General features: G+C 35.5%; 1 protein-coding gene across 2 annotated transcripts in view; it reads right to left on the bottom strand.

Moving 5' to 3' along the window:
• PIAS1 (protein inhibitor of activated STAT 1) overlaps positions 1 to 17,105 on the bottom strand; it is a 121,851-nt gene that overhangs the window by 13,312 nt on the left and 91,434 nt on the right. For both annotated transcript variants that reach the window (XM_019948859.2, XM_019948848.3), the window contains exons 8-9: positions 11,427 to 11,500; positions 62 to 222 (exon numbers count right to left, since the gene is read on the bottom strand). In XM_019948859.2, coding sequence (XP_019804418.1) covers positions 62 to 222; positions 11,427 to 11,500 — 235 coding nt within the window. The remainder of the gene's footprint in view (positions 1 to 61; positions 223 to 11,426; positions 11,501 to 17,105) is intronic.

Genomic DNA, 17,105 nt, shown 5'->3' with positions numbered 1-17,105 from the left:
TAACAAAACCAATAATAGATGGTTACCTTGAAGTACAAGGAAAAACTTTAAATTGACATACCCATCAATAATAAGGTGTTCATACGGAGCCTTCTTATCACAGACAGGGCAAACCCAAGTTGGTTTTTTCTCATTCATCTGAATATAAAGAGTTGCATCAAAACACTGCAGATGAGAACATGTAAGGGCCCGACATGGAATTGTCAACCGCATTTTACCAAGCTTTGAAAAAGGGAGACAAAAGTAAATATTAGACAACTGTTATACAAAATTTTTCCTGAAACACAAAGTGTATGTATTCCAATTTAAAGCGTATTCTGTTTACTTTTAACACATTTTCTGTGAAACATCTACCGGTTAAAAATTACAATATTTCTTTGGATATTAAAATAGAGGGACTATGGAAAGTTACAGCAGAGGTTATTTACCCTCAATCCACAGCTTACAGATCTGCGTTTAGGGGAAAGAACTATGAACCCCTTGAAATTACATGCAAAATCTTGTAAGTGTGTGCACTTTTCCGGGGAAAGTGCTTTCACCAAATTCTTAGAGTAGTCCCTAATCCAAAAAAGTTAAGAACCACTTTACTAGGTATTGGGAAAGGAAAAAGGAATGCCTTATTAAATGCTCAAGATACAGATACTCTCATTAAGATATCAGGTTGATTGTAATTCAGAGGTCAGAACAGAATAAGCATTCCCCACAATGCCTGGCATAATTGCCAAAGAGCAGCTCTGAGAAGAAACCCAGGTGTGCGCACTCTCTTCCCTCACTGGGCACCATCACAGGCAATTCAGCAAACACCTCTGGACCTCTAGCATCTCTAGCATGTTATGAGACTTGCTCTTCTTGCCCTGCAAATAGTGCTTATGCTGACATAGGTTGAGTCTGTCCTATGAACAATGAAATCTGTTTCATCTGGTCCCTGAAATGCCAGCTTTGGACCAAAGCAGAGAAGCTGTCCAAAGATCTGCCCAGGGAGCTACCATATCATGCCCTCCTTGCATGGAACACACTTCGTACAGTACAGCTGGATAACCACTGTGGGGTCCCCGTAGGTCACAATGGCCATATAGTATAGAAGTCACCTACTTTCAGTAACCACATTTTTTGCTAAATATCAGGAAAAGATCTTCCACATGTTTGTGAGCTTGAAAAACATAAGGCCTTGGAAAGGATATGAGTTAAGTGAGGAAAAAAAGAGGAAAAGATTCTTGGCTTAGGAGGACTTCACGGAAATGTGTAATTTCCTAGTCTACCAAGGAAATTAACTGTCATTTGGGGCCCTAAATTATTGTTCTCATACCAGTGATTTACTGTGCCTCTAGGAAAGGCACTTAACCTTGCTGGGCCTCTTTTTCTATCTCTGAAGTAACATGGTTTCCTTCTTACTTCAACAGGATGTAGTGATGAAGAATAAAAAAGGACCCAGAATGTGTCATCAACTTGAGGGAGTAATGCCAGTTTACAGTATCAGAAGTATGGACAGGAGGACTCCCAAACTCATTCTACAAGGCCACCATCACCCTGATACCAAAACCTGACAAGGATGTCACAAAGAAAGAAAACTACAGGCCAATATCACTGATGAACACAGATGAAAAAATCCCCAACAAAATACTAGCAAACAGAATTCGACAGCACATTAAAAGGATCATACACCATGATCAAGTGGGGTTTATTCCAGGAATGCAAGGATTCTTCAATATACGCAAATCAATCAATGTGATACACCATATTAACAAATTGAAGGAGAAAAACCATGTGATCATCTCAATAGATGCAGAGAAAGCTTTTGACAAAATTCAACACCCATTTATGATAAAAACCCTGCAGAAAGTAGGCATAGAGGAAATTTCCCTCAACATAATAAAGGCCATATATGACAAACCCACAGCCAACATCGTCCTCAATGGTGAAAAACTGAAAACATTTCCACTAAGGTCAGGAACAAGACAAGGTTGCCCACTCTCACCACTCTTATTCAACATAGTTTTGGAAGTTTCAGCCACAGCAATCAGAGAAGAAAAGGAAATAAAAGGAATCCAAATCGGAAAAGAAGAAGTAAAGCTCTCACTCTTTGCAGATGACATGATACTATACATAGAGAATCCTAAAGATGCTACCAGAAAACTACCAGAGCTAATCAATGAATTTGGTAACGTAGCAGGATACAAAATTAATGCACAGAAATCTCTGGCATTCCTATACACTAATGATGAAAAATCTGAAAATGAAATCAAGAAAACACTCCCATTTACCAATGCAACAAAAAGAATAAAATATCTAGGAATAAACCTACCTAAGGAGACAAAAGACCTGTATGCAGAAAATTATAAGACACTGATGAAAGAAATTAAAGATGATACAAATAGATGGAGAGATATACCATGTTCTTGGATTGGAAGAATCAACACTGTGAGAATGACTCTACTACCCAAAGCAATCTACCAATTCAATGCAATCCCTATCAAACTACCACTGGCATTTTTCACAGAACTACGACAAAAAATTTCACAATTTGTATGGAAACACAAAAGACCCCGAATAGCCAAAGCAATCTTGAGAACGAAAAACGGAGCTGGAGGAATCAGGCTCCCTGACTTCAGACTATACTATAAAGCTACAGTAATCAAGACACAGGGAGATCAGCTCAGTGCTTTGTGATCGCCTGGAGAGGTGGGATAGGGAGGGTGGGAGGGAGGGAGGGAGACGCAAGAGGGGAAGAGATATGGGAACATATGTATATGTATAACTGATTCACTTTGTTATAAAGCAGAAACTAACACACCATTGTAAAGCAATTATGCTCCAATAAAGATGGAAAAAAAAAAACCACACACACACAAAAAAGACAGTATGGTACTGGCACAAAAACAGAAATATAGATCAATGGAACAGGACAGAAAGCCCAGAGATAAACCTACGCACATATGGTCACCTTATCTTTGATAAAGGAGGCAGGAATGTACAGTGGAGAAAGGACAGCCTCTTCAGTAAGTGGTGCTGGGAAAACAGGACAGCTACACGTAGAAGTATGAGATTAGATCACTCCCTAACATCATACACAAAAATAAGCTCAAAATGGATTAAAGACCTAAATGTAAGGCCAGAAACTATCAAACTCTTAGAGGAAAACATAGGCAGAACACTCTATGACATAAATCACAGCAAGATCCTTTTTGACCCACCTCCTCGAGAAATGGAAATAAAAACAAAAATAAACAAATGGGACCTAATGAAACTTAAAAGCTTTTGCACAGCAAAGGAAACCATAAACAAGACCAAAAGACAACCCTCAGAATGGGAGAAAATATTTGCAAATGAAGCAACTGACAAAGGATTAATCTCCAAAATTTACAAGCAGCTCATGCAGCTCAATAACAAAAAAACAAACAACCCAATCCAAAAATGCGCAGAAGACCTAAATAGACATTTCTCCAAAGAAGATATACAGACTGCCAACAAACACATGAAAGGATGCTCAACATCACTAATCATTAGAGAAATGCAAATCAAAACTACAATGAGATATCATCTCACACCAGTCAGAATGGCCATCATCAAAAAATCTAGAAACAATAAATGCTGGAGAGGGTGTGGAGAAAAGGGAACACTCTTGCGCTGCTGGTGAGAATGTGAATTGGTTCAGCCACTGTGGAGAACAGTATGGAGGTTCCTTAAAAAACTACAAATAGAACTACCACATGACCCAGCAATCCCACTACTGGGCATATACCCTGAGAAAACCAAAATTCAAGAAGAGTCATGTACCAAAATGTTCACTGCAGCTCTATTTACAATAGCCCGGGGATGGAAACAACCTAAGTGCCCATCATTGGATGAATGGATAAAGAAGATGTGGCACATATATACAATGGAATATTACTCAGCCATAAAAAGAAACGAAATTGAGCTATTTGTAATGAGGTGGATAGACCTAGAGTCTGTCATACAGAGTGAAGTAAGTCAGAAAGAGAAAGACAAATACCGTATGCTAACACATATATATGGAATTTAAGGAAAAAAATGTCATGAAGATCCTAGGGGTAAGACAGGAATAAAGACACAGACATACTGGAGAACGGACTTGAGGATATGGGGAGGGGGAAGGGTGAGCTGTGACAGGGCGAGAGAGAGGCATGGACATATATACACTAACAAACTTAAGGTAGATAGCTAGTGGGAAGCAGCTGCATGGCACAGGGATATTGGCTCGGTGCTTTGTGACCACCTGGAGGGGTGGGATAGGGAGGGTGGGAGGGAGGGAGATGCAAGAGGGAAGAGATATGGGAACATATGTATATGTATAACTGATTCACTTTGTTATAAAGCAGAAACTAACACACCATTGTAAAGCAATTATACCCCAATAAAGATGTTACAAAAAAAAAAGAAGAAACAAAGATTGTTTAAGAATCCAAGCCATAGGCTGTAGAACTTATACTATGAAAAGCAGTTATTCTCCAAAGACCGTCACCTCACATAACTTTAGCCCTATAATTTCCAGCTGTCAGTTCATCTTTTCGTTGGGAGAGCAACTCTCAAGCCCTTATATGATCAGCCACACTGACAAGTTTACCTACAGAATTTTTTTTTTTTTTTTTACCTACAGAATTTTTAAGGAACACTGCTACATGAATGGCACAGGAAGGACGTTTACAAATAAGTATACGAAAGCATAAGTTCAATTTCAAATGCAGTTTATTAGCCAACACACAAATGTCTTGCTTCAAAGAATTACAAAGTAATTGTTATATGACCCTCATACTCCTGATTTTTAAAAACAATCACTAAATTCTAAATACTTATCTATGAATGGACACTGAATTCTCTAACTTCAGAAAAGAAGCTGAGCTTTGAACATCTTCATCCTGTAATTACAAATCCCCCTTTTCCCTTTATAGGATGGGGTGGATATTTGCATCATTCGCAAATAAACACTTAAAAAACAACTAGCAAATACGTTTTCTAATGCCATTAACCTTACTATAACATAATAGTAACTGATGATACTTCAAGAGAAAATACCCTACTTAGATATAAGTTCAAACCAGCTTATACCAAAGGACCCCCAAAACATCAATAATATATGTACTTTTTCCTTATAAAAAGAAAGTAGTGTGATATTGAGAATTTTATAACTTTTTCATCATCATCATTATGGTAAGTATTTCATGAATAAATTTCCAAGGAGTTTATTTTTTTTTCTATCAACTCCAAGTGATTTGCATTCGAATTTACAGGTCTAGGGAGTATCTCACAAAGCAGGTTCACAAACATTCTTCCAGCTCTATTTTTAATAAATTAGAACTGAAAAATTCCCAAAGAGCAAAAACATCTTTAATTATTTTCACTGCCTTTAGCTAAACAGCACACAAAAACCAGAAACTCATTTATTTTGAGCTGTGTATATCACAACAAGGGTAATTCAAATGCACAGTCAGACATCATATTTACATATTTCAAAGGGAACAAATCTCTTTTATTATTCTATAAATTTGATATATAGATGAGTTGCCATTACGAAGTTTTACTTTTTAGAGTAGAAACATACCTAAAATATATTGCCTTACTGTTCCAGAATTATTGTAAAGGGATTGTCCTTTTGGCCAAATAGAAATTCATAAAAGTATTATAATTATGGGTTATATACATAGTTGTTTTTCCTATAATCTGAATTTTGAAAGCATAAGTCAATTTAAAATGAACTGCTGTAACTGCTCAAATTAAAAAGGAAGGAGCAGGGGGATATAGAAAGAAGAATTTAAAGCTCACCGATTAAATTAAGAGGTGTAACAAGCAAAACATGATTAACATTTTCTAATAATATAAAGATCACCTGAACTATGAAATTCAAAACCAGTTATATAAATAAGAACATCAAGATTTATATTGTAGTCCTTATTTATATGAATAAATGCTTCATATAAATGTTAAATAATATAAACATCATATATATTAGTACAACTGTAAACACTTTTAAAATGAGACTGCAGAAAAACAAGACTCCTTCCAGTGATTTGAATGGAAAATGAAGCTTTTGCACATTCCTAAATTTCTCATGTTCTCTGAACTGGTGTTTTATAATGGAATGGGGCGGCAAGGAATCATGTCAAGGGGGAGGGTGGATAAATAGGTGTTTGGAGGAAAGAGGGTATGAGAGGTATATACCTTAAAAAAAAACTTTGTCTTCTTCCCACCCTCTACTTAGCTGGTCTGTGAACCATTTTTCTAAATGTTAAAAAATACCACATTCCTTTACACCATAGTCTGTTATAACATCTGATTACTTAAGAATCCACCCCATGTCCCCCTGGCCAATATTTTTTATTGTGGTAAAAACATTAACATTAAACCTACCACCTTAACCATCTTAAAGTGTACAATTCAGTAATGCTAAGTATATTCACACTGTTGTACAAGCGATCTCTAGAACTTTTTCATCTAGCAACACTGAAACTCTACACCAATTTGCCCTCCCCCAGCCCTTGGATCCATCTTTCTACTTTCTGCTTCCATGATTTTGACTACTTTATATACTTCATGAGTGGAATCATACGGTATTTATGCTTTTGTGACTGGCTTATTTTGCTTATTGTAATGTTCTCAAGGTTTATCCACATGGCATATGACAGGATTTCCTTCTTTTTTCATGTTCCATACATTATATTCTATTGTATGTATTTATACCGTATTTGTTCATCTCTTGATGGACATTTGGGTTGCTTCCACCCTTTGGCTATTGTGAATAATGTGATGAAAGTGGGTATGCAAATTATTTCAAGATCTTGCTTTGAATTCTTTTTTTTTTTTTTTTTTTTTTTTGCATTATGCGGGCTTCTCACTGTTGTGGCCTCTCCCGTTGCAGAGCACAGGCTCCATCTCCGGACGCGCAGGCTTAGCAGCCATGGCTCACGGGCCCAGCCGCTCCGCGGCATGTGGGATCTTCCCAGACCGGGGCACGAACCCATGTCCCCTGCATCGGCAGGCGGACTCTCAACCACTGCGCCACCAGGGAAGCCCACTTTGAATTCTTTTAGATATATACCCAGAAGAATTGACAGATCATATGTTAATTCTATTTTTAACTTTTTGAGGAACCTCCATACTGTTTTTCCATAATGGCTGCCTTTTACATTCCCACCAACAGTCTACAAGGGTTCCAGTGTCTGTGGCATCCTCACTGAAACTTGTCATCTTCTGATTTTTTTGATAGGCGCCATCCTGATGGGTGTGAAGTGATATCTCATGTGATTCTGATACGCATTTCCTTAATGATTAGCGATGTTAATCTTTTCATGTGCTTGTCAGCCATCTGTATACCTTCTTTGGAGAAATGTCTATTCAAGTCCTTTGCCTATGTTTAATCAGGTTGTTTTGTTGTTGTTGTTGGGTTGCAGAAGTTCCTTATATATTCTGGATATTAACCCCTTATCAGGTATAAAATTCTCAAATTATTTTCTCCCATTCCCTAGGTTGTCTTTTCACTCTGTTAACTGTTTCCTCTGGCAAGAAAAGGTTTTAAGTTTTTAAGACCAACGGGTGTATTCCCATTGGTCTGTCTTTGCTTTTGTCGCTCGCCTCTGCTTTTGGTGTCATATCCAAGAAGTCACTGCCAGATTCAACTGAAGCCCTTCCCCCATGTTTCTTCTAAGAGCATAACAGTTTAAGGTCTTACGGTTTTGATCTTTAATCCATTTTGAGTTAATTTTTACATATGGTGTAAAGTAAGGGTCCAACTTCATTATTTTGCATGTGAATATTCAGTTTTCCCAATGCCATCTGTCTAAAGAGACCATCTTTTTCCCATTATATAGTCTTGGCACTCCTGTAGAAAGGCATTTGACCATATTGTTTCTGGGCTATTTTGTTCCATTGGTCTATATTATCTACCTTTCTGTCAGTACCACACCATCTTAATTACTACTGCTTTGTAGGATGTTTTGAAAACAGGGAGTGTGAGGGCTGGAACTTTGTTCTCATTAAGATTGTTTTGGCTACTCGAGTCCCTTGAGATTCCACAGAAATTTAAGGATTTTTTTTTTTTGTATTTCTGCAAAAAAATGCTATTGGGATTTGATAGGAACTACACTGAATCTGCAGATCACTTTGAGTAGTATGCACATTTTAACAATATTAAGTCTTCTAATCCATAATTATGGGATATCTCTCCATTTATTTCTATCTTCTCTGAATTCTTTTTTGTTATGTTTTATAGTTTTCAATCTCCTTGGTTGAGCTTATTCCTAAATATTTTATCCTTTTTGATGCTATAGTAAATGGGACTGTTTTCATAGTTTCCTTTTCAGTTTGGTCACTGTTAGTGTATAGAAATGCAACTAATTTTTGACTGTTGATTTTGTATCCTGCAACTTTGTTGAATTCAATTCAAACAGGTTTGTTTTGGGTTTTTTTGTGGAATCTTTGGTGTTTTCTACATAAAAGATCATGTCATCTGCAAACAGAGATTATTTTACTTCTTCCTTTCCAATCTTTTTTTTCCTCCTTGTATAATTGCTCTGGCTAGAACTTCCAGTGCTATGCTGAACAGCAGTGGTGACAGTGGGCATCCTTGCCTTGTTCTTGGCCTTAGAGGAAAAGCTTTCAAGTCTTTCCACATTTGAGTATGATGTTCATTGTGGGCTTTTCACATATGGCTTTTATTATGTTGAGGAAGCTTCCTTCTATTTCTAGTTTGCTGAGTGTTTTTATCATGAAATGATGTTGAATTTTGTCAAATGTTTTTGTCAAGTTTTTTTTCTGCATTGATTGAGATGATTATGTGGTTTTTGTCCTTCATTTTGTTAATGTGGTATATTACAATGATTTATTTTTGTATGCTGAACCAGCCTTACATTCCAGCTATGAATCCCACTTGGTCTGGTGTATGATCATTCTAACGTGCTGGTGAATTCGGTTTGCTAGTATTTTGTTTACGGTTTTTGCATCAATATTCACCAGGAATACTGGTATGTAGTTTTCTCAGGTTTTTTTGTTTCATTTTGTCTTGTCTTGTTGTGTCCTTGTGTGGTTTTGGGATCAGTAATGCTAGCCTTACAGAATGAGTTCAGGAGTATTCTTTCTTCAATTCTTTGTAAGAGTTTGAAAAGGATTGGTGTTAATTCTTCTTTAAATGTTTGGTAGCATTCTCCAATGAAGCCATAGGGTCCTAGGCTTTTCTTTGTTGGGACATTTTTCATTGCCGCTTCAATCTCCTCACTAGTTATAAGTCTGTTCAGATTTCTTATTTCTCCGTGATTCAGTCTTGGTAGGTTATGTGTTTCTAAGAATTTATCCACTTCTATGTTATCCAATTTGTTGGCACAGTAGTGTCTTATAATCTTTTTAATTTCTGTGACATCAGTTATAATGCCTCCTCTTTCATTTCTAATTTTAGCTATTTGAGACTTCCCTCTTTTTTTCTTAGTCTAGCTAAGGATTTGTCAATTTTGTTGATCTTTTCAAAAACCCAACTCTTGGTCTCGTGATTTTTTTGGACTGTTTTTCTATTCTCTATTTCATTTATCTCTGCTCTAATCTCTCTATTTTCCTTCCTTCTGCTGACTTTGGGTTTAGTTTGTTTTTCTTTTTTTAGTTTCTTGAGGTATAAGATTAGGTTGTTGATCTGCGATCTTTCTTCTTTTTTAATGTAAGCATTTACTCCTATAAACTTCCCTCTTCTGCTGCATCCTGTAAGTTTTGGTATATTGTGTTTTTATTTTCATTTGTCTTCAGATATTTTCTAAATTCCCTTGTGATTTCTTCTTTGACTCACTGGTTGTTTAAGAATGTATTGTTTAATTTCCACGTTTGTGGATTTTCCTGTTTTCCTCCTGTTACTGATTTCTAGTTTCATCACACTGTGATCAGAGAAGATACTTCATAATGATTTTAATCTTAAATTTATTAAGACTTGTTTTGTAGCCTAACATGTGCTCTGTCTTGGAGAATGTTCTGTGTGTTCTGAGAAGAATGTGTATTCTGCTTTGTTGGGTGCAGTATTCTGTATATATCTGTTAGGTCCAATTGGCATACAGTGTTGTTTAAGTCCTTTGTTTCCTTATTGACCATCTGTCTGGCTGTTCTATCTACAACCAAAAGTGGGGTATGGAAGTCTACTACTATTATTATATTGCTGCCTATTTCTCCCTTTAGTTCTGTCAATGACTGCATTATATATTTGGGAAAGAATTTAACAATTTAAAGTAATAATATAAAAAGCCTGGAGTCAAAATACTTTCCCTATAAAAACGACTGGCTATACAGTAAGGAATAAAAAGATAGAAGAATATATACAAAATTATACATTTGGTGATTTTTATTAACTTCGCTGTATTTTTTTCTGTACTTTATAGACGTTTAATAGTGAACAGGAGTTCTCTTAGCAATTATAAAACAAAAAAGATTTTTTTTAAACAGCTATGCAAAGTACTCTATTATAAACTACTTCATGAGCTAATGACTTTTTCATATTGTTTGAGGTTTTATAAATTATAAAAGACTAAGATATAAGACAAATAACACTTAATTTTTGTTTAAATTTTTTGTTTAAGAATAAATAACTTCATCTCAGATTAGCAGGATTCCAATATTAAAAGCTTTCAATATCAGGCTTGCCTGAACAATCCTGGCAAATAAGGAAAGAGCTGAGTCCTCTTATTTTCCATACTTTGTCCCCCGATTTAAATATGATTAATTTGATTAATTACAGAAAAGGCAATCAAAATATCAAAGTAATTTACTCTCAGTTTTTCACATATTTTTGTATGAAAGCATCATTCAACTACCATTCCTACTGTTGGTGGACCTGACATCAAACTAGTTAAGAAATAAACCTTAACACATTTTTGGAAACTTTTCCACTACCAGTTTAATCATTCGGTATGTCTTGAGCCTTATGTTTATTTTGTAGAAATGACTGAAATTGATCTCATTTTCTGGTTTAAAAACATTTCTAGTTGATTTTTATATGCATAACCAATTCAATTATTCAGGCTAAACAGAATAGTTTTTAATTGTTGTTAATAGTCATTGTTGGCAAAATGGTTAAATTGAATGTGTGAATAATCATGGCCAGATTTTTATTCAGAAGTATACTATTTTAAAAAATGAAATTTTAATAAATATACTAAGATAATAAAATGCATTATGTGGAGATTTTACACTTAAGTCTGAGAGAAAGGCATTTAATAACCACAAGCAATATTTAAATATAACTTACTAAGAGTAGAAAATTTTTATAGACATATATTTGTTTAGATTTCAAATCCTAAGACTACATGATGTCTTTTACTTTTCATAAACTCTAACAAACAAGTGGGCATGTTTCAATTTAACAGAACTTGTTAAATACTGGAAATACTTAATAACCAAAGAAAATGTATATTAAGCCTCCTGGAGAGCAAATATTAGTTAACACTTACTGGACATAGTAGAGAAACCCTCAGGCTGGTTGTAGCTATTTCACTGTCTGGATCCGCAGTCAATTTCTCTTTAACTGACATTCATCAAAGAGAAAACAAACAAACAGAAGTTTATTAAAGATACATCACCGATGCAACATAAGAAAAAGAATGAGGAACTTAAAAAAAAAGAACTCAAAAATAATCTGCTCAATTATTTTCCAATCGAATGAAAAGATAAAAATTATAAGGTTCATAATCTCTACAATAAGCAAAGGAAGGAAAACAACTGTATATCTATAGACTGACTACATTTCCTGTAAGTCTCCTATTTCTCACCCACAAAACAAAAACTGCATTGCACTAACATAAAGGAAATTTATATAGCAGGTTAATATATTCAGCTGATGGCACACCATCTTCCTTTTATAACTCTAAGATACTGGATAAAGATTTTCTTTCTTTTAAACTATGACAATATTATTTTAAAAGAAACTAATAAAAAACTATAAAACTAACATGTATAAGTTTTTACAATGCTCACATAATACAAATATTTATTGTAAACACATTAACTCTAATTTCACATTATAAAAAGAAAAAAGTTCAATTGATTTTTTTACCATATGATTATTTGAGTTTTATATTTATTTATCCATAACCTAATTAATTATGCTACCTTGGGCAAGTCAGTCCTCCTCTCTGAGCTTAATTTTACTTCTTGGAAAATAACAGCCTACACTAGATAATCTCTACATCTTCTCAGTTCAAATTTCCTATGGTTCTTAAGAGAGGAGGCACTGGTAATTTTACTTTTGAAGCTATTTTGTTACTCTCAGTCAGTCTAACATAACAAGGACCTTTTTTTAAAAAGAAAAATTTATTTATTTTTGGCTGTGTTGGGTCTTCGTTTCTGTGCGAGGTCTTTCTCTAGTTGTGGTGAGTGGGGGCCACTCTTCATCATGGTGCGCGGGCCTCTCACTGTCGCAGCCTCTCTGTTGCGGAGCACAGGCTCCAAACGCGCGGGCTCAGTAGTTGTGGCTCACGGGCCTAGTTGCTCCGTGGCATGTGGGATCTTCCCAGACCAGGCCATCAGGGAAGCCCAACAAGGACCTTTATACTTCTCATCTGAAAACCTGAGACATGTTACTTCTGAAAACCTCAGAACTTTAATTAAACTTCAGCACAGAAGTGAGACTGGAAATGCCTAAACGTAATATTTCAATAATTTTAGAAGCTGTTCCAGAATAACTTTAAAGTCTATATGTGTAAGGGGGCACAAGTGGAGTAGTTGTGGAGTCAATCATAGAATTTCAGAGCTGAGGCACAACTGAATGTGACAGGAAGGAAGGAAGGGAGGGAGGGAGGGAGGGAGGGAGGAAGGAAAGAAAGATACAAGAAAATGGAAAGGGGAAAAGTACTTGGGTAAGGAAGAACAGTTTCAGATGTCTGTTGAACTGGTAACTATTTATAAGAACTAAGAATTCTGGGCTTCCCTGGTGGCGCAGTGGTTAAGAATCTGCCTACCAATGCAGGGGACACGGGTTCAAGCCCTGGTCTGGGAAGATCCCACATGCCGCGGAGCAACTAAGCCCGTGCACCACATCTACTGAGCCTGTGCGCCACAACTACTGAGCCCATGTGCCACAACTACTGAAGCCCACGTGCCTCGAGCCCATGCTCCGCAACAAGAGAAGCAACCACAATGAGAAGCCCGCGCATCACAACGAAGAGTAGCCCCCGCATGCCGCAAGCAGAGAAAACCCGTGCACAGCGACGAAGACCCAACACAGCCAAAAATAAATAAAAGAACTAAAAAAAAAAAAAAGAATTAAGAATTCTGCCTTTATTAAACTTGATGATCACAGAGTCTGGATTTTTTTGAGATGGTCCAAATCTTAGATATTCTATTCAACTGCCTCCATAAACTAGTGGATCTCAACTAAGATGCACATCAGAACTACCTATAGAGCTTTCTAACTTATAACTGCCCACTGAACCAAAATGGGGAAGAGGGACACTAATAAGTAGTTTTTAAAAAGCTCCAGATGTGATTCTGATGACAGACTAAAAAATCATTTTATGGCCTGGAAATTCAAAATTTTTACAGTCTATATAATTCATAGGCTGTCTATCACATCTAAAAAGGCACACAATCCGTGGGTTTTAGTTTGGAAAATATAATTATCATATCACTTATGCTAATTAATATTATATGTAAATTATGAAAAGTATGCTTTTGCCATTATAGACCCAATGTTACTCCAACCTTTCTTCTAAAGATACATTTAACAAACAGTATCCTTTTAAAGGTGACAATTGCCATACGAAACAAACATGTAAATAGAATTCTAATGTGATTCCTAACCATTCTGCATGTCTTCACCAACCACTCCCTAACACCCACCACGCACACAGCAATGGGAACAGTAACTGACTTTACATCTTATCTATTTAAACTTCGAGTTAAATGAAGCAATATCATAGATCATAATATCAGCCTTATGCAAAACAAAGTTCAGTGTTAGTACTTTGAAAAAAAATGAAAAAGTAAAGGCAATCTGAGGTAGTGGTTCAGAGCACAGGATCTAGAGCCAGCCTAGGCTGTAATTCAGCCTTAGTCATTTAACTTTTCCATGCCTCAGTTTCCTCATCTTGTAAATGGGAATAATAACAGTACCTCATAGCATTGTTGTAAGGATTAAATGAGTTAATACAAATAAAATGCTTTAAAATAACCTAACATTATACTAAATAAATATTAGTTATCACAACTTAAAATAAAATGTGACTTGTATGTTTATTTTCTCTCAGAGGTGAAAGAATTTTCTGAAATTATTTTAGAATTAGCTTATTAATTTCTATTTAAAAAAAAAAACTTCGCTTTTCACCTTTGCCATTATAGACTCAATCAATTCTCTCCTGTAAAGATATTTTTAATACTTTAGGATCTTGATTGGATTGAATTTAACCTACAGATCAACTTGGAGAGAACTGACATTTCTCCAATAACAATACTGAGTGTTCTGATCCATTAACATGATGTATCTCTTCATTATTCAGGTCTTATTTTAATTACTCTCACCAATGTTTTATAGTTTTCAGCATAAAATTGTGCATATATTTTGTGTAACATATTCCTAAGTATTTCATATTTTTAAAATTCTTATTATTTGAATTTCAATTTCCAGTTGTTTACAGCTAGTAGAAATACAATTTTTATTAACTGACCATGTATTCTGCAACCGTGCTAAATTTACACATTGGCTTTAGTAGCTTTTTTGTAGATTTTTTGGATGTTTTCTATACAATGAAGTCATCTTCAAATAAAGACAATAATTATTGTTCATTTCTAATCTGTATGCTTCTTTTTTCTTGCCTTATTGTGCTGAATAGGATCTTAAGGGCAATGCTGAATAGAGGCATTAAGAAAGATATTCTTGCCTTATTCTTAGGGGTGAAGATTTTTACCATTAAATATGATATTAGCTAAAGGCTTTTTGTAAATACCCTTTATTACATTGAAGCAGCCCCCTTCTCTCTATTTTGCTGAGTTTTATCATGAATGGATATTGAATCTGACCAACTGCTTTTTCTGAATCTATGGAGACGATCACATGATTTTTTCTTTTTTTGTTTGCTGAGATGAGAAGGTGAATTATATTGATAGATTTTTGAATGTTGTATGAACCTAATATTCCTGGAACAAACTCTATTTGATCCCTATGTATTACCTTTTAATATACTGTATTTGTCAAAACAATTCTGAAAAAGAAAAATAAAGTTGGAGGACAACCTGATTTCAAGAATTACTATCAAGCTTTAGTAATGAAGACTGTGTTATTGGTATAAGGATAGATAAATAGGTCAATGGGAGATAATGGAGTCCAGAAATAAATTCATACATCTATGGTCAACTGGTTTTTGACAAAGGTGTCAAGGTAATTAAATGGAGAAAAAATTAGTATTTTCGAGAAATGTTATGGAACAACTGTTATCCGTATGGGGAGAAAATGAACCTCTAAAGCTTACTTTGCATCATACACAAAAATTTATTTAAAATAAACTGTAGACCTAGATCAAAGAATAAAACAATAAAACTTCTACAAGTAAAATGTTTGTGACCTTGGGTTGGACAAAGATTTCATAGTATGCAAAAAGCACAAACTATAAAATAAATGCAGGGAAAAGTTGAATAGATATTTTATCAAAGAAGCTGTAAGGATGGCAAATAAGCACATGAAAAGATGCTTAACATCGTTAGTCATTAGAAAAGTTCATATTAAAACCACACGACATATCACCTACACAGTGACCAGAATGGCTAAAATCAAAGCAGCCTGACAATATCCACTGCTAGAGAGAATGGGGAAAAAACTCTAAATCTCAAATCTTCTTGGTAGGAATGCAAAAATGGAATATGCACTTTATAAGAAACTGCCAACGTCTTTTCTATACATTTATCATGTGACCCAGCAATCCTAGTCCTGAGTATTTACCCAAGAGAAATGAAAACGTATGTCCACAAAACTGATACTCATATGCAAACTGCAAATGTTTTAGCAGCTTTATTCATGATAACGAAAAACTGGAAGCAATCTAAACGTCCATCAACTGATAAATGGATACCCAAATTACAGTACAGATAAATGGAACACTACTCAATAATAAAGAAGAGCAAACTACATGAATGAACCTAAAACCATTATACTATGTAAAAGGAGCCAGAAACAAAAGGCTACATGCTGTGGGATTTCAAGTTCTGGAAAAGAAAAAACCACTGAGACAGAAATCACATCAATGGTTATAAGAACTGGGGGTAAGGAGATGAGACAGAATGCAAAGTGCCACAGGGGAACTTTCTGGGGTGAAGAATGTTACATATTTTGATTGTGGCATTTAGTTCATGATTGCATACACCTGTCAAATTCATCAAACTGTACACTTAAACAGGTGAATTTTTACTGCTTGTAAACTATACTTGAATAAACACAACCAAAATAAAAAAAAGAAGAAAGGTGTGGGGGGGAATCAGTATGTTAAATTTCATAAGAAAGTGAAAAATAAAAATAAGACATCAATATTCATCCTGCTGCATCAACCAACACCGGGTAAATCTTTCAGTCAGGTTTTCTGGTGTCACTGTGAGCTGCAGCCGTAACAGTATTTTACTATTTTACTATATGATGATTAATTTACTAAAATTAATCTTTGAAAATCCCTGTTGTCATGTGCTATGAGAGTTAGCCACTAGTCACATGTGGCCATATTTAAATTTAATTAAATTTAAAATTCAGTTCCTCAGTTGCACTACCACATTTCAAGTACTCAACAGACACATAGTACTAGTGGCTATCACACAGGACAGTGCAGATATAGAACATTTCCATCACCACAGAGTGTTCTATTAGTGCTGTTCTAGGTTTTCAAAAAAATGTCTTTCCTTTTCAGAATTTTTTTTTTTTTTTTTTTTTTTTTTTGCGGTACGCAGGCCTCTCACTGTTGTGGCCTCTCCCATTGCGGAGCACAGGCTCCGGACACGCAGGCTCAGCGGCCATGGCTCACGGGCCCAGCCGCTCCACGGCATGTGGGATCTTCCCGGACCGGGGCACGAACTCGTGTCCCCTGCATCGGCAGGCGGACTCTCAACCACTGCGCCACCAGGGAAGCCCTCCTTTTTAGAATTTTAAGGCTGTAAAC

This window comes from Tursiops truncatus, chromosome 2 (assembly GCF_011762595.2).
Source record: "Tursiops truncatus isolate mTurTru1 chromosome 2, mTurTru1.mat.Y, whole genome shotgun sequence".
In the NCBI taxonomy this organism is placed as follows: Eukaryota; Metazoa; Chordata; class Mammalia; order Artiodactyla; family Delphinidae; genus Tursiops; species Tursiops truncatus.
This window is presented reverse-complemented; position numbering and strand designations above follow the sequence as displayed.